Source organism: Aythya fuligula, chromosome 1 (genome assembly GCF_009819795.1).
Source record: "Aythya fuligula isolate bAytFul2 chromosome 1, bAytFul2.pri, whole genome shotgun sequence".
Taxonomy (NCBI): Eukaryota; Metazoa; Chordata; class Aves; order Anseriformes; family Anatidae; genus Aythya; species Aythya fuligula.
Genome location: NC_045559.1, coordinates 44,623,793 through 44,648,154, shown reverse-complemented (window position 1 = coordinate 44,648,154; position 24,362 = coordinate 44,623,793). Strand labels below are relative to the sequence as shown.

General features: G+C 45.6%; 1 protein-coding gene across 3 annotated transcripts; it reads right to left on the bottom strand.

Annotated features, from left to right (window-relative positions):
• Positions 1-11,482: 11,482 nt before the first annotated feature.
• On the bottom strand, positions 11,483-18,477 carry PDE6H (phosphodiesterase 6H). 3 transcript variants are annotated; one of them, XM_032206805.1, is made up of 4 exons: positions 18,391-18,477; positions 13,517-13,709; positions 13,188-13,228; positions 11,483-12,290 (listed from the first exon to the last, which is right to left on the bottom strand). In XM_032206805.1, exons 2-4 carry the CDS (start codon positions 13,657-13,659, stop codon positions 12,214-12,216), a joined length of 261 nt encoding a protein of 86 aa, XP_032062696.1. In that variant the 5' UTR covers positions 13,660-13,709; positions 18,391-18,477; the 3' UTR covers positions 11,483-12,213. The 3 variants fall into 3 exon arrangements, with proteins under 3 accessions (XP_032062696.1, XP_032062691.1, XP_032062702.1); XM_032206800.1 differs by lacking the exon at positions 18,391-18,477 and adding an exon at positions 16,763-17,020; XM_032206811.1 differs by lacking the exon at positions 18,391-18,477 and adding an exon at positions 16,169-16,251.
• Positions 18,478-24,362: the final 5,885 nt, after the last annotated feature.

The window sequence follows — 24,362 nt, the reverse complement described above, 5'->3', positions numbered from 1 at the left end:
TTCAAAGTCATGCCTATGACTTCCACTGACCTAAACAGGACAAAACAGCTGTTTTTTTATAGCTACGGAGAGCTCTGACAATACTTGATAATGCTAAAGATACGAAAGATATGATGTATTTCCCCCAAAGACCCCTGCCTTTGCTTCCAGTAAGAGTAAGTTCTTATTTATAGGACAGCTGTGATGAGTTTAGATGTTGAACTTAGTGATATGGTTTAGTGGAGGACTTGTTAGTGTTAGGTCAGAGGTTGAACTTGATGATCTTGAGGTCTCTTCCAACCTAGACAATTCTGTGATTCTGTGAGATGAAACCCGTGCCATAAGACTGGTCTTCTTCAGCTTAGTTTGTACCAGCAGCTGGCCTTTAGTAGGAGTCACTGCTTCTGTTTAGTGGTAATTTATTCTGTGATATGCCCACATCACTGTGGATGAGTGTCCCAGATGCTCTGTCCTTCTCCTGGCACTACGGTGTTGGTCCCCTTGCACGCAGCGGGGTGGGCCGTGGGAGGTAGCGGGGCTGCCTGTACTCCACATCCAGAGGTCAGATGTCACTAAACCCACAGTTCCTCTTCCATCAACTTTTGAAAACTGTCTGAATGTCTGTGGAAGAGGAACTTCCTCGTGTTTCAGTGCTAGTAACAGGAGGCTCTGTCTGAGGATGCAGCACACCATCACCTGCCAGCTAAGGCTTTGCAAGTCGAACATTGTGCTGTGGGGCAGTTCTGGCTGCTCTCCTTTCCCCACTGCCAGCTGCACTTGTGGGATAACAGACAAACAGCTGAAGGCTGGAAGATGGGAAAGGGCAGTGGGATGGGTTAGTGATGCTCTCATCACTGGGGTCTTCTTCTTTGGCATAGCCTCACTCGGAATGATGTCGCACTGAGGCCTGAGAAACAAGCGTGGCCTGGTGAGGCTCTGTCAGAGTTTGTAGCTTTTAACAGCCTCTTAAAGAATGCCATTGTCATAAAAGAAGTTTTCTGGCATTTGTGGATTTAAAAAGTCCAATAAAATTTGAGTGGGAAAACATACTGAAGTCACCCTTATTTTCTGTATTTATAGCTCCAGTTGTCACAATACGCCACAGATATTGCAGTCTAACCATACAAGGCTGTGTCCTCAGTAAGAACATCTCTGTGTTAAGGAAATTCCTCTTGAATTTGGCATGGCCAGGACTTGAGTGCTCAGCATAGTATATGTGTGTGTGAACAATGCACAGTGACCCTTGAAAGAACAGCAGACAGAACTAGTACAAGCACATGGGGAGCCCCAGGAGAGCAGGACGTGTTTGCCAGCCACTGTCATCATCCTCCAAAAGGAGCTTAAAGGAGACAGTTATGTACAGTGGATGGGGAACAAGGGCTGAAGAAGGTGTCCACTCACATCATTGCAGCCTTGTAGTCTCCAGCACTGGAACAAAAGCCATGTCAGGTCAGTCCCAGGCTTTGCTTACAGATATTAACAGCAAATTCAAGAGGTGTCCTTGCTTCTGCAGCTGGACTTTGCTCTGGAGGAATAAGGGTGTTCTTCACCTTCTTGTTATCTAAGCTGTATTTGCTATAAATAAATTATTAGTGCCTTTCTGATTTGATCTTCACAGAAATCTGCATTTCTCCCTCTGATTCTGCTATCTTAGATGTGGACCCTGCCTTGGACACCCTTACCCCATCTTAAGCACCCACGGTTTGCCCTATATATGTCTTACCACCCTTTCTGAGGCAGTAAATCCCTACCACAGCCTTGCTTTAGGTAATGTAATGTGTTACATGAAATGGTCTTCTGGTTTGCCATAGCTGACTGGAAGGTTAAAACAACAAACTACTTTGTCCTCCCTAAATTGTTCCTTCTTGCTGGTTACCGCATGGGGGCTAGGACCGTTGCATCTCTTTTCATACTAAGGATCTGAACTCCATTGTTTCAATGAGTTTAGCTGGATTTTACTGCTGCGATCAGCTGCTGGGTGTTAGGAGAGCCCAAGGATGATACTGTGAGTGGTGGTGCCTCGAACAGCAAATGTGGAAAAAAGACTGCTTGCTGGAAGAAAACAGAGTTCCTTGAAGCAGGGCACACAATGACACCTGAACTTCTAAGGCCCCAGAAAATGGCCTTGCTATGGGTTAAATAAGTGTCTGGGAACTCAAGAGTCAAGGTCAGTTTTCAGCAGCAGAGGTTCTGACCCTGTGTGCAGGGGAAAGTCATGAAGCATTTATCTTTTATCTTGATACTACTGGGAGGATGCAGTAATTATTTTATCTGCCCACAGGAACTTTACTAACCCAGCTTCCAGTAACATACTGATTACCACCATGTCCAATCTGAATACTTGGAACAAAGGTTTTAAGCAACACAGACATAAAAACAAACAAACAACAACAACAATAAAAACAAACAAAATAACAACAACAACAAAAACTTCTGCCTACCACTTATTGCAGTGAAATATAACTATATTTAAAGGCAGAACATTTCCTGACCTCTCTAGGTGAGGAAGGATTTAAAGCTTTTAATATTCTTTAAGCAACAGTGTTGTAACATGGAACCCATCATTTGCTGTTGAGTGTAACGAGCCAAACAATGAATGACCACAATATCCTCTGCTTTGGGGCACCAAGAATATGGGAAGCAGGAAAACTTTTCTTTTGCCAGCATAGTACTACTGTCTCTTCCAAGGCAAGTATCAAGGAAACTTCAGTTGACAAGTGACAGCAAGCAAAATTAGTTTTTTTTTTTTTTTTTTTTTTTTTTTTTTTTTTTTTTGGTATTCTGAGAAACATGAAAGGAGTCACTTCTACACTTCTATTTATTTCTTTATTAGATTTGAACAGACTTATTGTGTGAACTCCTTGCCTAAGGGTTCTGTGCATTGTAAAGGTTTCTGTAGGTTCAGAAAGTGTCTGCACTGAGTTGTGAAGGAAAAATATGCTAAGTGCTATGGAACACAAGGACATCAATTCTGGCTCAGGATGTGCTGGAGTGCAAATCACTGGAAGCTCCATGATTATGTTAGTGGAATACAGCTACACATTGCCACCTTCTTGTATCTTCTCCTTTGCATCCATCACTGGCCACAGCTGGGGACAGTGTTGGGCTGGAGGGATCTTCTGTCTGATTTGGTAGAGACATGTCTGTTTTCTTATGCTTTTCTAATGTTTCTGATAGAAGATGGACATACGGAAGACAGCAATGAGGTCTGTTCCATAGCAACAAGCTAGAAATCTTTCAGGGTCTATGTCAGAGTGATATTGTTATAATGTACATGCTAATCTCCATTTTCCTGAAGACTTTCGGTGTGTATCTGTAGAAGCATAAAAGCCATCATATCTAAGCACAGCTCTTGCTCATGGACTCCCACCAGTGCACCAATGAAGGAGGATGGGTGACAGACTGTCAGAGCCGCCTGGGATCATCATGTATATCTCTGGCTTGAAAACTTCCATAGTGGTCCTACACAAGAGCACTGAACTGCCTGAGCCACGGGTGTAAGCCAGAATGTATATATCTTCATCCCCTATTATGCACCCTTGATTTGATGACCTACAAGGCACAGATCACATGGAAAATTGTTTCTGAGGTTCTTTATTTCCTCTGTCAGAAATGAGCAATGTGATTCTTATCTGAATTTCTCAAACAACAGCTTCCAGCCACTGGATCTGATTTTATTTTTACTGCTTGGAAGGAAACCTCCTTTTTTATCCGAAACTTGTTACCATGAAGACATAGCCATGTCTGACCAAATGGCCTTTTAACTATCTCTTTAGTAAACCAAACAAGGGTTATGGATCCGTGATAGGAAGTAATGAAGCCATTTCAGGTTACTAAATACTACTCAGCAGCTGAACTGCAGTGATGGGTTGTGTGTGTGCTCTGAGCTTACTGCAAGAAGAAAAGATAAATGCAAGCATAAACCACCATGAACTGTTTTTTATTAGGCAATTGGAGGAGACAAAGAGGTTACCTTCTGTAACTCAGTTGATGAACAGTAACTTTGGGAGCTACTGCAACCCCCTTGCTTTGAACATGTAGCTGAGCGCTGAGCTAGTTTACCCTCTGTGTGTGCGTATTCTGTGTCTCATCACAAATCTCAAGGGACTAAAGTGGCCCTGGAGACAGATTTATCTTCTCCTTTTTAAGCAGTGTCAAGTAAAGATGCATAAATGGCACTGAATGGTTTTTGTACAGTAGTGTAGCTCCCAGCCACCGTCTCAGTTTTGCAGCAAACCAGGAGATTTGCACTATTGGGACCACTCAGGACCTTTATTTGTTGCTCAGAGAGAATTTCCAGGCAGTTCCCACAGTTTGACTTTTCTCAGTCCTTCAAAAAAAAGTGATTTAAAATTTGCTCTGTAATTAAATTATTATAACTAGCAGCAATTTCCTCCTGCTTGCAATTTAGTTCATATTAAATTTGTCTCCATCATTTTTGTCTGTATAAACTTGGGAATCTTGTTTTTAATTGACTAATTTAGATAAATCAAGAGATAGGGTTCTTCTGGGAGTAGGCACCTGAAGGCTCCAAACTTCTCATCTTGAATCACCATATCAGCCCAAGCCAGTGTAGTGAGAATAAGGAAATCATTCCTTCTCTAGGGTTTATCAAGAACATCTTGGCATCAGCATAGCTCTATATTCGGGCTAAACACTGCTTGAAATTCTTGTGAATGCAGATTTTATATAGAGAGATATGGAGAAGCTACATGTGCGAAGAATATAAATCCATAGCACTTTTTTAGTGAGGTAATTCAGTGATTTGCAGTGGGTTGATTTTTATTTTTGGAGCCTGACCTGAACCAAAGCCTGTGGAAGTCAGTGGAAAAGCTCCCAAGAGACCTCTGGCTTTAAGTCAAGGAATTAACTTGTATGTCTTAGTGCCGTAGGATATTATTGAACTAAAGAGCTTATTAAGATTAAAAATGGGATTAGGCATTAACATGAAAGCATGCAAAGAGGTTACACGATTGGGATAAAGCTGCAAGGCTTTATTCTGCCTTTCAGGGAAATTGTCCCAGAATGTAACCAAGGAAAAATAATTGCACATCATAGTATTATGCACAATGAGCTGTATCTTATATCTTCCAAAATGGAGAAATCTGGCACTAAAGGTAAGATGTGGAAGCAAAATCCCACAGGTTTATTCCAAGTAACAGTTATTGCTGATCAGTGCAATGAAAATGTCTCATGCAACTTGGTGCTGCTTCTTTTGAGCCTTGCATTTTTTATTTTTATTTTTTTTTCTGAATGAGCTTTTCTCCCTTAGCCCCTAGAAAATCAGCAGAGGACTCCCAGTACTGTGGGGAAGAACCCTGCAGGACAGGCAGACACTGGAGGAAAGAGGGGCAGAGGGGGAGATGGAGAGGGGGAGCAGTGAGCATAGTGCTGGCGGCTGATGTGTGGGGATAAGACACCACATCTCAGCTTGACGGAGGCTTGCTGTGGGCTGCTGCTTACTGCAGGCATGGCTGCAGCATGCTTCCTTCGCTCATGGGGAGGCCATGGGTACTCAAGTGGCTTTCCTTCTCATGCAGCGGTGCCTGGGCAGCAGGCGGTGGCAGCAGCCATTTGGTACCTGCAGAAGGTGATGGACAGGCACAGCTGCCTCTCCCCAAGGGCTTGCTTGTGTGCATCTGAGACAACGGCTCCTATTTTTCTTTCTTCCTTTCCTTTTTTCTTTTTTTTTTGGTCTTTTTTTTTTTTTTTTTGCTTATTTTATTTTTATTTTTTGTTTCCATAGAAATAATGAATCCTGTCAGGTAACAGGGAGCGGTGGTGAAAGCTCATCTCAAACATTTTTCTTACATCATATGAATGTCTTTCATTTCTCTACTGGTCTATTTATGTCTTGTTATCAGAAGCTTACAGATGGCTGCTGAACAGAGCTACCTGTGTATTTAGCTTTGCTATTGTAATGACAACATAGATTTGGCTGAAGAGTGTGGCTGGAAGAGCGGCTGAAGAGTGGCTGGAAAGTTGTCTGCCAGGAAAGGACCTGGTGTGCTACACATGAGCCAGCAGTGTGCCCAGGTGGCCAAGACAGCCAATGGCATCCTGGCTTGCATCAGAAATAGTGTGGCCAGCAGGACTAGGGAAGTGGTTGTCTCCTTGTACATGTATATGGCACCGGTGAGACTGCACCTCAAATATTGTGCTCAGTTTTTGGGCCCCTCGCTACAAGGAGGATATTGAGCAGCTCAAACCTGTGCAGAGAACAGCCATGAAGCTGGTGAAGGGACTAGAAAACAAGAGTTGTGAGGAGAGACTGAGGGAAGTGGTGGTGTTTATTCTGGAGAAAGGAGGCTGATGCAACCAAACCTCATCACTGTCTACAACTACCTGAAAGGACAGTGAGGAGGGTGTTGGTCTCTTTTCTCAGGTGGCAAATGATAGGATGCAAGGAAATAGTCTCCAGTTGTGCCATGAGAGGTTTAGATTGGATATTAGGAATAATTTCTTTACAGAGAGGGTGGTCAGCCACTGGAATGGGCTGCCCAGGGAAGTCCCCATCCTTGGAGGTTTTACAAGATATGTGGACATGGCACTAAGAGGCATGGTGTAGTGATAGGAGTCAGTAGGTCAGGCTTATGGTTGGACTTGATCTTGAAAGTCTTTTCCAACCGAGGTGATTATGTGATTCTATTTCATCTGAAAAACAAACTTATACTCTCCATACGTAACTATCATATAGCTTGCAAGAAAGCCATAATGGTGATGGCCAGAGAGATTGCCCTGCCTCCTGCTGGAGTTACAGCTGATCCATAGCAGATGTTCTCTTTAGGGGATTCTTGGATGATTTTTACAGTCCCATTGCAAATGTCCTGAGTAACAGAGCCCTCCCACTTCCCATGGGACAAGAGACCAGCTTTCCCAAGGAGGGTATTTTTTAAGACTTCCTGATAACATCTACTTAAAATTTTGCTTATTATGTTCAAATAGGTTTTCCCTTGAGCCATCCTAGGTAACATCAGTTCTCCTTCATTATCTACCTACAGAGGGGAATCACAACTCCACTTGGCTTTTTTACAGGGGGCTGTGCATGCCGGAGCAAATTCCCTGCTGCCTATAGAGTCCTTACAACTACATTCCCTCATCTTTCTATCTGTATGTTTCTTTACTCTCCCTCCCCCTTTCACATTAGCTTGAAATGCTTAACAGTTTATCAGCCTCTCTCCTCAAAATGCCTGGGCCTGAATGCAGCTTTCTGCACGAGGATGCAACAGTGTTAAGCTCCTCTCAGGCTTTTCATAACATAGCTCCTTGTGGTGCTATTTCTGTATAGACACTCTTAGCCCAGAATTGCTTTGTTTGCTTACTATATTTGATTCCAATTGCTGACTAGTTTTTCCCTCGCTCTTGTTTGGGCCTGGTGCTTACCAGAACTTCTGATCTGTGTTTGTAAGGTCTGTTGCCTGTTGCCTGTGTGTTCCCCATCCTGACTGTTTGTGTGACCTAGCCATATTACTGGCATTTTCAAGACCCTTATCCTGCATCTCCACATCCCCCCCTTACTACTGAAGTTTGGTATCCAGGGGCTGAAATACCACACTGGCTTGGAGATCAGGCTTCATACTAACTCCTTAGTTCCCAGTGATGCATTTACAAATTGCCTAGCATGAAAAAACCTTGATCCCAGTGTGGGTTTCTTGTAAAACATCAACTGTTAAAACCAGATTTAACACACCTTGTTGTTTCACCTGTTGTTGGCCTGAGGCTGTTTTTCTTCCTTTATTCTCAGACCTGCAGCCAGCTCCGCTGGTGCAGACAGATGCAAGCTTGCTCTGCCGTGTGCCAGCAGCTGCCTGGATGGTCAGGTGTACAGGATGTCTGCTGACAGGTTCAAGCTGGCTGGTGACAGCTACCTTGTGAGATGAGCAGAAAGTGCCTGCTTTCTCTTTGTGCCTAGAGAAACCAGTATGGGGTTTTGTGGAAGCAACGTGTGTTTGTGCCTGAGGTCGCTTGGGAACCCCTGTGTGACTGAGGAGCTGGCCCTGTCTCCTATCTGCCTATAACCTGCTGTCTCCCTCTTCACCCCCTGGAAGCCTGCATAGGTTACACTTCCAAGAGATATTTGCTAACTGCTTACGTTGGAAAGGGTGTTAACAGTCCAGGGATCTCCATCCTTTGCTCCTTCTAATGTTTCAGTCCTCACCAGAGGTACAAGGAAATAAAACACAGGCTATTGAGATCTTCTTATGTGTCTTCTGCAAGAAATACAAGGCACCCGGCTGTGGTGGGCTGCTGTTGGAGATGGTTTGGACTGTCCCCACCTGGGGAACATCTGCTCATATTCTTGAAGAAATCCTTCTTTTCTGTGCACATTTCTTGTGCTCACTGCTGTCTGAACCAAGCTGTCAGGGTACCAGAAGCCCTTTCTGCTGCCAGTGCACCTCTGGCTAAAGTCACACTCTTAAAAGGATAATGAATTTGATCTTTGATTTGATCATTGCCTGAAGGCAATAAGCCTTCATAACAGGAGTATCAGTTTCACCCACCTTGCTGGCAAGGGCCAAAAAATACCCAGCACACGGATTTTTGTGCTAGACTCCAGGAAAGGGAACTACATAAAAAATAGGAGTGCTTTTTAAAGATACGCTAAACATTGCCACTGATTCATTAAAATCCTATGTGCTCCCCGCAAAGTGGCTTTAGCTCTGCCTATTCCACTGCAGGTGGTTGGCAGATGGTATGGAGAAGCCTGGGAGCTCTAAGTGCTCCCTGTCTTGGGCAGGCAGCAGGCAGGACAACCTCTGGAGATGCCCAGCATCAGTGCACTAAGTTTTAACAGCTTTAACAGCTTTTTTTTTTTTTTTTTTTTTTTTTTTTTTAAAAGCCTAGCTTTAACATCCCTTGTTGTTCCTCAGACTCTGGATTAGACACGCAGCAGTGAGGTGCAAGAAAGCACCTCCAAAGACGGTACAAAAGAAAACACCGAGACCTAGCAACACTTTACCAGCAGGCAACTGACCCTGTCTTGAAACTTCTATGAAGGTTTAGAAAGTTCATCATCGACAAGAAGCAAAGGGAGATGAATGTTTGCAGCTCACAGCAAAGAGGGGGAACTGAGTAGCATTCATGACTCTAAGTCCTTTATTGCTATGGGGTAGAAGCATGCTGACACTCAGCTGCACTGAGTCCCAAAAGACAAAACTGGCTAAAAGATTTAAGCCCTGAGGAAATTGTGTGCACCACGCCTGGGAGAATACACCAATCATCACCCAGAGAAGAATTGCTTCTCAGATGATATCATGGTTAAGACCTTATTGCCTATTGTTTGGAGATAAATAGCTACTTTTCTCTCATGAGGAGTGGTGACTGGCACTCAGAGCTTTCCTAAGGCAAGGATTATAGAATGAAAAGCTGAATCATCTGTCTTTCTCTGGATATGTTTTGTAAGTAAATTAGACTACGTTTGTAGGATTTTTAAAACATTTTTGTTTAATTTTTTTTATTGCTTTTGACTTGTTTTTATAGTAAAAGAACAAAGAATAACATATTACAATGTATATAGACTGCAGTCCTTCAACAAGCTATTTAAATATATTTGCTTTTTGTACCACAGCCATCTCTCACTGCTTGAGAAATTAAAGCTTCAGAGGTTTTATCTCTTTAGAAAAAAACTCGGACCCTCAGACAAAACAACTGTGAGGATGTTTAAAGACTTTTCTTCTAAGTCTTGGAACTCCTTACAAGTACAGGAACAAATGTAATCCCTATTACTGCATAGAAATGATTTTTTTTAAGTTAACTAACACACTGTGGTGACTCAGAACATCTTCTGGCAAAGCTCTTCAGCCAAGCATGAGACTGGGGTATGTGTGCATTCCTGCTGGAGGCGTGGTTCTCTAGTGGGAGCAGGGATTATGGCAGTCTGATGTAGAACTACATCAGGACCTTCCCATTTGCTGAAATTCTTGTTTCTGGACTAGGGAGAACTTTGTTTTTACACCAGTATTTTGTGACTGAGAATCTCACTATTTTTGTACCGCTTTCCCAAGGTCTGGGATGATAACGGAGCAAAAGGACTAATTTAAATGTTCTCCTGTTGGTGTATTCCTGCTTAAAATAAGGAGAAACTCTGTGAAAATAGAGGCAGCCAGCTTGCAGGATCCCAAACTGTATCCATTGCGTCTTTTCCCATATAGAAGAGGACAGACTGAGAAAGTAAAATAAGGATCACATGCTACAAGATGGCGTAACATGAGGGAAATTGCAGGAGCATTGACATAGGAACATTCACATTTAACCACAAAAGGAGAGGGCTAGCACAAGCTTGAAGAAAAATGGAATCAGTCTCCCGCAGTAAAAGCTAAATAAAATGTCATTTACATTCAGAACACTCAGGGAAGGAAGAACAACCTTAAAAGGTTAGAAAGATGTAAGAAATGAGGAGTGAGCGGAAAGGACAGACCGCCTCTGCCCAGGGAAATATTGTGTACAGCAATTAGTGAAATGGTACATGACTCCAGTGCTGTGATTGTGCTGCTGGTCTGAACCCACGCTGGTTTACTGCTGTTGCTAATGACAGGAGTGCTGAATAATAAAGCTCTACTCTGGACTGCCAGCAAGAATTTCCTTTAGCTTTTAGTGCTGAAGCTATATTTTAAATGAAAACTGCTAGCTTTTATTTCTGGCACGACATTAGCTGATAACTATAGCACAGCCATGGATTTATAGCAATGCTTTATGCGTGGGGATCGATCTTACAGGCAGGACTTGCTGTCCTCTCCACAGCCATTCCTTGCTCCTGTGAACATGCTCAGCATAGGAAAGATAAACCAGGGGGAGGTAGTTCGTATGCAAGGAGGCTTGTGAAACTGAAGGCAATGATTCAAAATGCCATCTCCCCTTCTGAATATCACATAGCTACAGCAACGCTTACTCCTTGCCTCTGACCAAAATGAACCCCCTTCCCTAATGCCAGGGTAGCAGGGAGTCTCGGTGCCTTCCCTGAGCACTTAAGTGGTTACAAGTGCCTCCCTGCTTGCCAGTGCTCAGGCTGCCAGAGACCAGGAGACAAAAATCGATGAGGTTAAGTGGATTTGCTCCGTGCTTGCCTGCAAATCCTAGTCTCCCCCTGCCTCCCCACCTGCTCTGCTCTTATCTCTCCTGGGGGAACAACCATTTGCCTGCTTGTCCAGACAGGCTTTGGAGCTTGAAGCTGCCAGAGGGTGAGGGGAAAAGCCTTCCTGCCGATGGGTGGGATGAAGAGAGACTTGTCCATGCTAAATACAGGGAAGAGAGAGCAAGTAATTCAATACCATCTTCTGCTAGATGAGACGGGACTACTGGCACTGTTTGGTGGCAAACTGTTATGTCTTCTGAACCAGCAACATGTTCTGGGGAGCAAACACCTCAAGTAAATATGTATGGCTTTAGGGACAGAATAAATGTCACATAGGAGCCTGCCATCGAAGGAGAGGACACCAAATGCCATTTGGAGGCTTGTTTCTTTGGAATCCCAACCACTCAGTCACAAAGGAATGAGAAGGATTAATTAATTCATTTAGTTTTTGATCTCAGACACATGTGTTTTCATTCAGCATTACTAGAACAGCCAGAATTCTCTGGCTCATAAGCTGGTGGGTAGTACAGCAGAGAGAACATTTCTGAGCCCTTTCCCCCTTTCTTGATGAGGTGAACCTCAGCAGCAGATTCCTTACGGTGAACCCCTGGGGAAGGCTCTCCTGCTGCTTAAAAACGCCCTAATGGCTCAACTACTTACTCTGATTCTCTTCTCTACAGATACAGTCTCAGCATCTAATTGGTGGTCCAGAAAACCTGGGAATATACCAGTGGAAATACTACATAGAAAGCTGTCAGGAATGAGGGAATTAAAAAGAATGGGCTTGATACAATGAGGTCTGGACATACATGCACACCCATGCATACACTATCTCAGCTAACCAGGGAAAAGGTTCAAATAAACCCTCCAATTTTCTGCATACATATGAAGATCTACAACAGTGGGAGAAGAGAGGGTATGGTGCAGGGAGACATTAAGACATTTTCAGTAGTTCCATCACATGGAGCATGCAGTCTGTTCAGGGTCCTGAATAGCTTCTTTGACAAATTAATTTGCAAAGGATTTTCGCATAACTAGCTCTTACAAAATCACCCTGTCCATGAACAGGTGGATGTAAGGGCCAAAAATCAGTGTCAAAGGTGATGAAGACCATGGTGGGTTCTGTGGAGACACCAGGTGACACCAGTAGAGATGCTGGGGCTTTAGATGATCCCAAACTGGGCCAGCTCGTGCAGTTCCAGATGGCTGAAAGCTTCCCATGGGCAAATCACTGTGATATCTGCAAAACAGACAGAATCAGAAATGGGTTCTGGTCGTGGCACTTCCTGGATGTCTTTTGTATGAATAGGCTGCTTTAGTGAGGAAACATTCAAATGTGGGAAGAACAAGAAAAATGAGAACCCACTTGAAGATTAAATGAGCTGATGAGCTCTTTACATCTGGCGCTACCTACCAGACTGAACCAGGTCACTGTATTTGCTCCTGTGCCACCTTTCTCTGTGAACAAGACTATGGTCTCTTCAGTATCTAGACTAGTGTGAAAATTCATCCTGGTTGTGGGGTTTCTCCTGTTCTTATAAACTGCCTGTAACCAACCTGTGATATCCTGGAAAACGTGCAATCTTAAATCAGATGCTGAATAATTTCGTCTACAATATTCAGGATCTGTAACTCATTGATAGGGGCAGCTGTTATTGCCATCTAAGTTTTAACTGGCTACAGGTCATCCAGTGCGTGTTTCTCAGTCCCAGATGGGTGCCTAAAATTCTTAAAATTAGGATTTTGGTGATAACATAAACAGCCAACCATCTGAGATGTAGTTCCTGTGATTTTTGCTATTAATAGCTTAGCATTTGGCATTTCTTTGAGAACCTCATGCTGCTGAAATTCTTAGCCAGAGTATTAGCAGAAAACAAAGACAAACAAGCATATTTGCAGCCAAGTGAAAGTATTCAAAAATGGAAGCATGTCTAAACACACTTTCTACCTTGTGGTGTATGTAAGTATAAACATGACCATGGCAGCTTGTGGAGGGAGTACTAGCCCTCTCCAGTGACCCTGTGATCTACGGAGAAGCCAAGCAGACAGAGGCCACCCCAGACAGTACTCTCCCGTGCTGAAGCATGGTTACACTTGTGTTAAAGAGGGCATGACAATAACATCCCACAGCGCTTACCTGTGCCCAGCCCCTCCATGCCTGGGATGTCATCTCCAAACCTAGGGGAGAGAAGAGCAGGTGAGGGGTGAGTTTGGGCCAGCAACACCCAGGAAAGGGGAGATGCCCTGCAACCCCCACCAGGGAGGGAGGAGTGTGGGCAGCAGATGATGAGGAACAGCTCAGGGCTGGGGTGGGCCAGCACCATGACAGGAGAGCTGATGGCACCATGGGGCAGGGGGAAACCTCCTGGATCCTTGTGTGGGGGAAGATGGTGCCCCAGGAGCCCAGCTTAGCAGTGGGGAGCAACCCAACTCAAATTGTTTCTGTTCTTTCCAAAATGCCCTTACCCTTTTACTCCTTTTTTAGGAGGCTTGCTCTTGAACTGCCTTGTCTGTCTCTGCTTGAACTTGGGAGGCCCCTTGCGTGGTGTGGTGGGACCAGTCGGAGCATCTCCAGTGTTGAGGTTGGTGGTGGGAGGATTCTCACTCATTGCTGGGCTGTTTTGTGCAACAGGAGTATGCCTTGCTCAGATCCCTCTGTCTGCAAGATAACAGCAAGGGCTGACGCAACACTCTGCTTATCATTTCTAGGTATCAATAGTCTTGTGACAGAATAACTATGGGAAGTATGATTTTGACAGAATTAAACATAAAGACATTAAACAAAAAGAAAGACCATAATGTACACAAAGTAAGCAGAATGGCACTGATTTTCATCATTGCATGCTAGAATTAAGACACCAAACTATGAACACTCCTGCTAGGGACAAAAAAAAAAAAACACACTTAATCCCACAGTCCAATGACGTGCAGAGTTATGGAAGGTTACATCTTCTCTTGTCTTAGACATGGCTGCTGCAGCAGCTTGCCCCAGAACCTGCAGAACCATACAGGTCATGCCAGTGTTGTTTGTATTCCAGTTTGCTTTGCAGTGCTGGTGCTTCTACTTACCAGTTGTGGATATGACTACTAGGAGCCACAAAGACACACGTATGGATTTATGGCTTAGAGAAGTGTCCTGTCCTTGGGAAACAGAATATATTTCATCTGTTCTTGTACTTGTGCCTAAGTGTTGCCTCTTGCACACGGAGGAAGATGGGGTGCTGACCTAGGTGAGCCCTTAGGTGCAGCTGCAATTAGAGCCTCAAGTTTGTCAGTACCAACCTTATGGGAAATAGTACAGGATCTCCGAAAGATTGTAAAGAAGGCTAGGGCAAAGCATTGGAGACTAGTTTAGATGGAATTTAGTTTCTTAGGATGTAGGAGATCAAAGCCTCTAACTTTCCCCAGGAAGTGTCCATTTTGATGGTTTTAAGCACTATGTTACGTAGATAGACCCCCTCTGTACCACACGGTACATGAACCAAGCTCCACATCACAGGGGCTACCTAAGTGTCAGGTAGCAGTTCTCTTGGGGGGGACACCTCTCCTGCCTGAAGGCAGAGCTGCTGCACTAAGGACCCTTTGGTTCCCCCCAGAGAGGCCAGCAATAACTTCCACCAGTGCCCAAGGGGGAGCTCCCAGCCCTTGATCAAGTTTGATCAAGTTTTGTGCTAATTAGTATGCTAGAGTGGTCTGACCAGATCCATTTAGGGACAAAAATAATTGCCAATTTGTTCTCCCCTCCCTGAAGTCACATCCTTCCCCATGGCCATTACATAATTGCTCTCCCCAGGTTTTTGTCCCTGTGCAGCCAGGCTGATGGAATAGCCTATGGAATTACCTTCGGGATTTTAGTACTGAAGGCTAATCCCATTATGTCACCATAGTGCTCCAGCCTGATCCCCAGTATCACCTGCAGTGACACTCCAGACTTTTAATCTCAGAACTATGAATACCATCAAAGATGTTTTTTTTTTCTTCTCAATTTGAAGACAGCCCATGTCTTTGACAGTGCCTGAAATAGCCGGAGTGCTGGAAAGCAAGGCCTGAAAACAAGGCAAAAGAGAATCCAGGCAATCCTCCCGTGTCACTGCCAGATCAGTGCAAGGCAAAGAGATGTGTTTCTGTATCCGTGGTGGTCTGGGAATACTTCACCCCTGACATCTTTCCATCTGTGACGGCAGTAGGATGGATCCTAATGATAGCACCTAGAGGCATGCTAGTTCTCTTGTCACTTGTGGTTGGGCTCCTGTCTCAGCTGTAATATCCTTTGCAGGAGGCTGGACCCGTTCCAGCAGCCCCAAATGGAGCAGCAGATGGTTGTGTCTGCAGCTGAAATACGCACAGATGCTATACACAACGCTTCCCCAGCACACAGTGTGCCCACAAACACAGGGATCAGCTCAAATCAGCAAAATTACTGATTTGGCTGTCATCTCTGCAGAACCTGAGCAATTGCCCAGTATTTATGACTTTATCCCCATGGCACGGTGGCTGCACAGGCAAGCACTGTCACAAGCACATCTTTTACAGAATGGGATTGGAGGTGCTGTAATCAGTATGACTTGGACTGTGCAGCTGGGGGGTGTGCCAAAATGTTCTAACTCCCAGTTTTTAAGGCCAAACTGAGAGGTGAAGGCAGTTTGGGCTCAAGCCAAAGCAATGCGAGGTCCCACAGCTGTGTGAATCTGCACCAAGGGAGAATCCAGTCCCTCAGTGATGCTCAGGACCAGCAAGGGATTTAAACAGTACTGCCCTACAAGAAAATTCTTTGCATAGGAAAATTGTACCCCATGGCAGGTCTGCTAACACCCCCACGTAAAATACTATGCCTCCACCTCAGGAGAAATTCTCATCAGTGGGGCACTTGTCTCAGTGCCAGATGCCTCTCCTGGTCTGCGAGACACAGATCCACTTCTAGGCACCTTCAGTGCATCTGGCATGCAGAGATTTTTGGCACCTCTATCAAGGGCTGCTCCCAAAACTACAACAGAAGAAACAAAATGGCTAACAGGTTTCCAGCCCTTTGTCTGACACACAAGACTTGTAAGAGGCAGATGAGCCCCTGCTCAGTTCCCTCCCCACTTCACCAGCCCCTGCCATCTGCCAGCATGGTACCTTAATCACAAGCATGTCATTGAGGGCCAGCTCCTCTTAGTTCTTTGAGTTCCTGCCTTGCCCCAGCCTTCGATCCATTAAGAAATAGCTAATGCGAAGACTCAACCCTTGGAGTTTACTCAGTCCTTATCTGAAGCAGTTGTATCCACATATCAGCTACTCTACACATGGGATTTGGAAGCAAAAAGGATCTGCCCAAATCACACCCCATCAAATCTCTTACGTACATGAATTCAAGCAATGGCATTCAATGCAACTAAAAGAGACCATTATGTCATATTCCTTACCAACCTCCCTTCACCTGTACTCCCCACACATCACCAAAAGAAAGGGCAGGGGGTGGGAAGCAACCTTAATGCCGCAGAACAGCCTCCATCTTGCAGCAGGGATCAAGCTGCCCTCCCACTGCTGAGTTCTTGGGATTTGCTTGTCATCACCTGCAGGAAAAGATGCCTCCATTGATGTCAAAGAGGACAACAGCACGAGGGCTGCCCCACCTTGGGAGCCAGCTGCCCCAGCTCACAGCCAGAAGAAACAGAGGAAACACCACGACATCTTCCTAGGGGAATTTCCCAGCTTTTCACCTCCCCATACCTGGGTGCTTTGGCAATCCTTGGTACCACACCAAGCGGATGGCGTGACAAATGCTTGACACGGTTGGGTCTCCTCTAGCTGCTTTGGCCTTGGGGATGTCCTGGGATGTCAGAGCTCTTCTGCTGCCGCCAGCACTGGGATGCAGCTCCTGGGCGAGAGCCGATGGCTGTGGATGCACAGGCTGCTGGGGAGCAAGATGTTTTTCCCTGCACTTCCTCTGCCCCCTCCTCTGACAAGGCATTACCTAATTGCCCCTGACAGCATTTCTGTTTAGTCCAGGGCTTAATCCTCTGGGTAAGAGCCTTGCTTGCGTCCGAATGCTAATTATACCTAATGCACAGTAATGTGCTTATCTCCGTTGCGTCAGATATCCCACCTCTGGGTTGCTGGCCAGGTTAATCATCCTTCTTTTAGTTTTCTTTGAACTTAAAGAGGCTTGAGCACTACTGACAAGTGATGACTTTTTAATCTGCCCCCTCCTCTCCTTTAATCTCTGATTTGCTATGGAAAATTTCCCTGACAGATAACACAGATGCCTCACATGACTTTCTTCAGACAGTTCCAGTGTAGCATCTCTTCCTGCTGTCTGGTAACTTCAGGTACAGGCTTCTTCATGCATCCTGTTATCTTCTTGGTGTCACCCAAGGGTGTCAGGAACTGAACCTCCATGAGCTGTGTCCCTCCACACAGTGATGCAGTGGAAATAGACAGTTTCCAGGAAGAAATACTCTCTTTTTTGGTAATAATTCTGATGGTAATTTCTTGACCTCGAGAGCCACTGGCATCTTTCTTGCAGCCAGGCTTTCATCAGGAAATATTGTATCCAGTGTGAGATGCCTGCGAGGAGTGAGGAGTCTCAGCTCCAGTCTCAGCTGCTTGAGCTGGCTAATCATAGGGGTGGAAGGAGTTCATGCAGTTTCAGCTCTTTCTGATCCCATTTCACATAGGATGTCAGCCCCTCTGTTCTAGCAGCGGTTGTAAGACCACAACCAAATGAAAGAGGATGTACTCCAAAAGACAGAAACTCACTTCAAGTTGAACTGTATTGCCATAACAGCCTCCCAGATGGAGAGCATTGGAAAGACAACCTCAGTTAGGTGCTGACACCAAGGAAGGCATTCAGTAATGCAGGAGATGCAGCACCACTCGCAAAAACTCCCCACAGAGGAGCCTGGTGTGCACCGCTGGGCACCTGGGCAGCAGGCACCAGCCGCCTGCCGCCACCACCCCTGGGGCCCCCTGGTGCTGCAGATGTGCAGGCTGAGCCAGCCAAGCTCACAAGCCAAGGGGCTGCCAGCAAGCCCTTACCAAGGGCTGCCGGGGTCAGAAACTGAGTGGCCCCGTGGATGGCAGAGCCTGCTGCCTGCTGAGACAAACCACGGCTGCTGCACGAACCTTTTTGCACAGCACTGAGCCCTAATTAAGAAGAAACAGGCATGACTGCACAGAAGCACAACTTTCTCTCATAGCTACTGGGTGCATTCACACTTTCCAAGCATGAAAATCCAAACCTTTTTCCCCCATGGGGAGAAGGACTTATCTCTCCACCAGGTTTTGCAGCCAGCTTCGCTTGCACACCTCCCCCCCCCACTACCCTCATTTGCTTTGAGCTCCCAGCAAATACTTACAGTCCCAAGGGCTCCTCTTGCAAATCATTCAACTCCTGTCCTGCAGTCTGGGTAGAAAAAGTCTCGAGGTGTCCTTCCTCCTCCAGATATACCCTGCCAGCAGGTGACATCAGGACACAGGGCGCCAATCATGGCCAGAGCCCCCACGGGGGGGGCGGGGGGGGGGGGGGGGGGGTGCATGGCCCTGGTGCTCTGCAGGCACAGCTCCAGCGAGGCCTGGGGGAATAGTGGATGTGCTTCTTTCTGCAGCATCACCCTAGAAGAGGTTGTGGTTTCTCTGGAGCTCCGGTCGAGAAATTGCTAGAGATGCAAGGAAATCATCAGCCCTCTGTGCTGTGCCACTGCTTGTGAGCACACACACACACACACATGTGCAGAGAAGGGAAGGGAAGGACTGGTCATAACCACCCCACATCCCTGCCCTGGGCTGCCGAAGGGATGGAGACGCTTCCAGCAGACTGCTCGGTTGTGCCGCAGGGGCTGGGACCCACCTGACTGGGGGTAGCAGCTAGGTCGTGTGTGGGTACTGTGGATGCTATCTGAGAGAGGGAAGAGCTGGTGCCTCAGTCCAAATTCCAGCCCAATGAAACCACACTTAATTTTATCATGTGCTTCATTTCTCTGGTGCATTTTAATAGCCCATTGTGACTGCCTGGGAGACTGGTGTCAGAGATTTGGACAAAGTGCATGGAGTCCATAGACAAAAAGACAAGGACAAGGGTCCTGCTAGAAGATGCTAGATAATCTTCATCTTCAGCTGCAGCAGCACAGCACATCAGTCATGGGCTTGAGCCTAACCACAGGGTGAAACAACTGTCCTCTGGATCTGCTGGCTCTGGTGAAGTTCTGCTCAATTACCTTCACTGAGCAACCAGCCCATGATGTGGGATCGAGGACAAAATATTCCTGGAGGAAGTAGGTGCACAAGGAGCATCAGAGTAGTGCAGGGGCAGAAGGAGCTGAGGAAAGGTCAGGGAGAGGCTGCTTGTGAAGTGATGGGTGGGTTTTGCCTCAGGTTAGGCTAGAGGAAGGATCTGGAGCATCCATGCTAGCCAGGGGTGACCGCATGTGTCTGAGAAAGGACAGTATCTGTCTGACGCAACAGACCGTGGAGGAGGGGACCCATGGAGCAATGCTCTGCTGCTGAGCCAAAGCCTGCAGCCAAGGCCTCTGGCCTTTCAGATGGCTGAATCCCTCAGTGAGACTCTCAGGTTACATTTAAAACAATCGATCAGGTCCTACCCTTTGAGTAGGCACAGAGAAGCTGGGAAGTAAATCCTGAATGCAGCTGAGGGGCTGCCAACTGAGCAGAGAAGCAGAGGCAGCAGAGAAGCAGTGTTCCCACGTGTTTGAGGATGATCACACCGCTTTCAGAGGCTTGTGTGATAATTTCTGGGCATGGGAAGAGGACGGGGGCAGCATCGTGTTGGCATCATCTCTACTTGCAGTGACTTGAGCTTGCACACAAATGCACCGAGATGGATTGCGCTCAGCAGCTCCTGACAGCAGAAGTGATTTCTGTGGGCAGGAACCTGTTTGTGTGGATATAAACAGGTGCAGCCTGCTGGCAGCAGGCTCTGTCCCATCCCTGCTGCTCATTCCCATGCCTCCATCTGCTTCAGGCAGGTTTCCGGGGGCTCCCCCTCCCTTTCTGCCTGTGTGGGTAGAGTTGATGGGAAAATCGTCTTTACAGCCCCCCAGACCTCAGGGGAAGTGTGCTTGCTTTCTTCTTGTCCCCCCTCCCTGCTCTTTTGAAACCTTACAGGCTTCCTTTTTCTTAATCTTAAAAATTTACGTTTTCAGGCCGTTTGTTTTTGAAACATCCCCTTTGTTTTCCTTTGTTTTTTCTTTTTTTTTTTTCTTTCTTTTTTTTTTTTTTTTTTTTTTTCCCCAGTGAAAGCAGGCTCATTTCTCTATATAAAAGTGGACACATGGGAAAAAAATTCCAGTGTGTCACACAAAGCTATTTTTTGCTCACTGAGAAAGCGTGGCAGGAACTCCCGGAGCAGCCCCACTCATTGCGTTTTTTCTTATCCCCCACTATGACCAGGACATTTCCCCTCTCCTCTCCTTCTCTCCCTCCTTCAATCTCCTTTCTCTGCTTTGTTGGGACCCCATCCAGCCATGTTGCCCCATCCAGCTGTGTTGCGCCAGCTCTGTGCCACATGGCTGGATGGGGAGTTTTGTCCCGGAATGGGGTGCTTGATGATCCCTTCCTAGCCTGCAGCCCCTGTCTCCCTGCCCAGGCTTGGTCTCATCTGGCCCCAGAGAAGCCAGTGCTGGCCTCTCAGGCCACTGCATCCAGACCCAGCTGCTTTAGGAGCTGCAGGGGCCGTGTGGTGGCAGGGGTGTTGTCCCAAAGGAAAAACCGAGACCTTCATTACCTCTGGCCAGATAAGTCCCTATTCCAAGGAACTGCTTAAAGATATCTCCGAGGTTTCTGACCCTATTTGTGAGCTGGTGTTGCCATGGCAACAGTAGTTATACCAAAAATAGCAGCTCGCTTGAATGACAAAGACAACACTGGTTTACAAGATAGTGACTTTTCCAGGGCTGGCTGAGCTCATGAGACTGTGGGAGGAAATCCAAAGGCAGGGCTCAGGCTGGGGATGCAGTGGATGAGGGCGGTGTCTGGCATGGGCTACAACAACCCTTTTGAAAGAAACCTCTACCAGCTTATGCCAGGTGCTTGTGAGACTTTGCTCTGTGTTGATAGAGTTTTATGGCTTGTCAGACAGACATAGGTACCTGGGAATGAACAGGGAATCTCCGAGGCATCTGCAGGTAAACATAGGTTTCCCACATAAAGATAGGCAGCCTAGCAAATGCTTTTGCACTCCTGGCAGGAGGAAGAGAGTGGTAGGACCTTGATTTGGAAAGAAATCATCTGTTTGTTTTGTAGGTCAGTGAAGTTGTCATGCCAACAGTATCTTGGTGAGAAGCCTGGTGTACTAAGGTGTCTGCAGAAGAAGACTCACTTGCTGTAACTCTCCTTCCGCAACGCTCGCCATGTTGCTGAACGGTCTGTCAGCTGTGCTAGTGAAAAAAGGGAACCAGCTACAGAGAGCTGAGACAGTATTTAGCTGCTCGAGTACGTGCAAACCAGTCTGTCAGAACTGCAGAGAAGAAGGCATCCTCATGGAGAGTCCTCCTGTCCTTCCTCCAGGAAATCAGGGGCCACTGCTCTGGTTTCGGGATGAAGCACCTGTAACGGCCTGCAATAAACACGGGGCTTTGCTGACTTCGGGGGTCTGTGCCTGCTGTTATGCTGGGTGCCTCTGTGCTCAGCTTGCAGAAGAGCCTGGTTTCCTGAGTTTCATTTCCAGTCATGCCCTGGAGACTGCCCTGGCAATGAGGTGGAGGTGAAAGAGGCTAAGGCCTGCTTTTCCACTGCCAGGGCTCCAGAGAGAGATTTCCAGGGTCAGTCTGGAGAAAAAGGCCTTTTGAGGAAAAATAAATCAAACCCTAAGGCTTAGTTAAACTCCCAGAAATGTCCCTGCCTGTGTTAAAAAGTAGGTGACACCAGGGACTTCACACCGGTGGCTAAGTCCCTGATGTTTCCTACCGGGGGGGCTTGGTGGCACCAAGCTGCTCATGCAGCCCCATGTTACACATCCGAGCAGTCTGCTTGTGCTGCTGTCCCCAGGCTTCCTCGGGGAAGGCGAGGATCCTGCTTTTCCCCTTCAGTCAAGGTGCTTAACGTGCATGCCAGCACATCGTTGCAGGCCCCAGGCTCTCAGGCACCAACACTTTAGGACGTGCCAGGGCTTTTTATAGCAGACAATATAAAACCCGTGTAGCCTGTCATACACTTCATTAGCTACCAGAGAGTTACATTTTCTTGCTCTGAGCAGTGAGCCTGGCCTTTCTTCAAACAGATAACAAAGTCTTGCCACCTAATGCTCTCAAGAAGTACACTGTTAGGATTTTAATAATTTACACAAACATTTTCCTGATTGGTATTAACAAAAAGAAAAGCAGAATGATTCTTCTCATTTTTAGATAGTACTTTTCACCCCCAGATCTCAAAGTACAGGGCAAATTTTCATCACCCCTATTTGTAAATATGGAAACTGATGTACAGAAATCTCAGAGACCTGCAGAGACCCATCCACCTAGACATCTACTGTGGGGAGCAATGAGCTCGGCCATGTAGCACAAAGAGCTCAGTAGTTTGTAACTGCTTTGTGATTCATCATTTAGGAGCATCCCCCTGCTCAGAGCTGAGTTGTCCCAGGAGAAAGCAGTAATGTGAGTAAGCGTCCTTTCTGTGCTTAATATCTGTAATACTTTGCTTAATATCTGCAATACTTTGCTTAATGTCTGCAGGCAGGCCGTTGGTAGTGCTGCAGTGGGACTGAGCTTGTTAGATCATTTTAAAAAACTTCCTTTTTTTCCTGTTGTTGCTCTGCCAACAATTAAAATATCTGTTTTTCTTTTATAAAATTATTTTCCTCCTGAATGCCATTTACCAAACAAGCTTAACATTAAAGTCCTGAACTAGGACATTTTTTCACTTTTTTGATCAAACACAAGAAGTTAATCTTGTTGTCTGTCTGGCTGCCAGAAACCAGAGCATGTTATTGCTATTAAAAATGTACCTGAATAGCACATTTTTTACAGTATTGTCTCAAGAATCTTCCTTAGATTTTTTTTTTTTTTTTTTTTTTTTTTTTTTAAGTTTCATTATTGATTCCTTCTGTATGAATTACATGCCATGTACCTGCAAGCGGTGATTTAATGACCCACTAGCACTGACTAAAAGTGATCACACATTGAACCAAGCATGGAAGTAATATTGTCTTGTTTAGCTTCATTGCTAAGAAGAAGAAGAAAAAGAAGAGGCTACTTTTTTTTTTTTTTTTTAATTTAAATGGAAATCAGATATTTTCAGAAGTTTATTCTGTTTAAAACAGTGAAGCAAATGATTCAGTGTCACTGGGCTAAGAAGACAAAACCATGCACTAGTCAGCTCCAGATGTCTTCTTTCCTGACAGCTCCTCTTCTCATCTTGCTCTGAATGATCAATTCTTTCTCCTTGGCAACCAGCAGCCCAATCAAGAGAGGCTCTTCTAACACATTTTGGTAAAATGTTTCTTCTTCTTAAGGAGACACATCCACTCCTATGGTTTTCACACCATGCTACAGACTCTTTCCTCCTGATACTAGATAAAAGCGCTGCTGTGCAATCCCATTCAGTTCAACTCTGCCACCACCACCATTATTAGAATTTTTTTTTTTTTTTTTTTGAAGTAACAGATGAGGCTTTCAAATAGAAATTATTGCTTTTGGGGAGCATCTTGCATTCTCCTTGGGAACATTCAGCTAATGGGCAGAGGAGGCTGCTCTTCCTGCTCCATTATCTTGTCTCTTGGGTGGCTGCTCATCTCCCAGACACATGGATGCTAAATGCTCTAGATGCCATGCTACAGCAGATCCCTGATGAAAATAACCACAGAAGGGGGAAAAAACAGGGGATGGAAATGTAAATCATATTTTTTAAAAAAATAAAAACCTTCTTTTATTGATCAGGTGTATTACCATGGACTAAGCCTTATGTTCTTCCCTCAGGGTTTCACAAATCCTTAGGTTTTAATGTTTCTTTGTTTGTTTGTTTTGTTTGATGTTATGGTTTTTCACTGGCAGATTTCAACCCTTCCTTTAATTTAGACCCAGTACATGCTTGCTTTCAAGTGGAGGTACACCCCTCACAAAGTGAGTTAGATCCTCTTACTGGGAGGCCCCTGAGGCCATTTCTGTGCCAAGAACCTGAAGCTGCAGCCCACTTCTGGGGTCCAGTCAAGTACAATAAGCACATAATGGATGAAGTGAGCTGGTTAGGAGCTATCACTACACACTGGGCATACCCGTGTTGCACAACTCACATGTTCACATACACAAAGATCAATTTGCAGGGTACATAGTTGAAGGCATACAGTAACCATAAAGGTTAAAGGTAGCTGTACAGCAAA

Bases quoted from the DNA above. Each gene is read 5' to 3' on its own strand.
- PDE6H (XM_032206805.1), bottom strand. From the start codon at position 13,659: ATGAGTGAGAATCCTCCCACCACCAACCTCAACACTGGAGATGCTCCG. The intron at 13,229-13,516 runs GTAAGGGCATTT...TCTCTCCCCTAG, and splicing joins CCTAAAAAAGGAGTAAAAGG to GTTTGGAGATGACATCCCAG. The intron at 12,291-13,187 runs GTAAGCGCTGTG...TCTGTTTTGCAG, and splicing joins CATGGAGGGGCTGGGCACAG to ATATCACAGTGATTTGCCCA.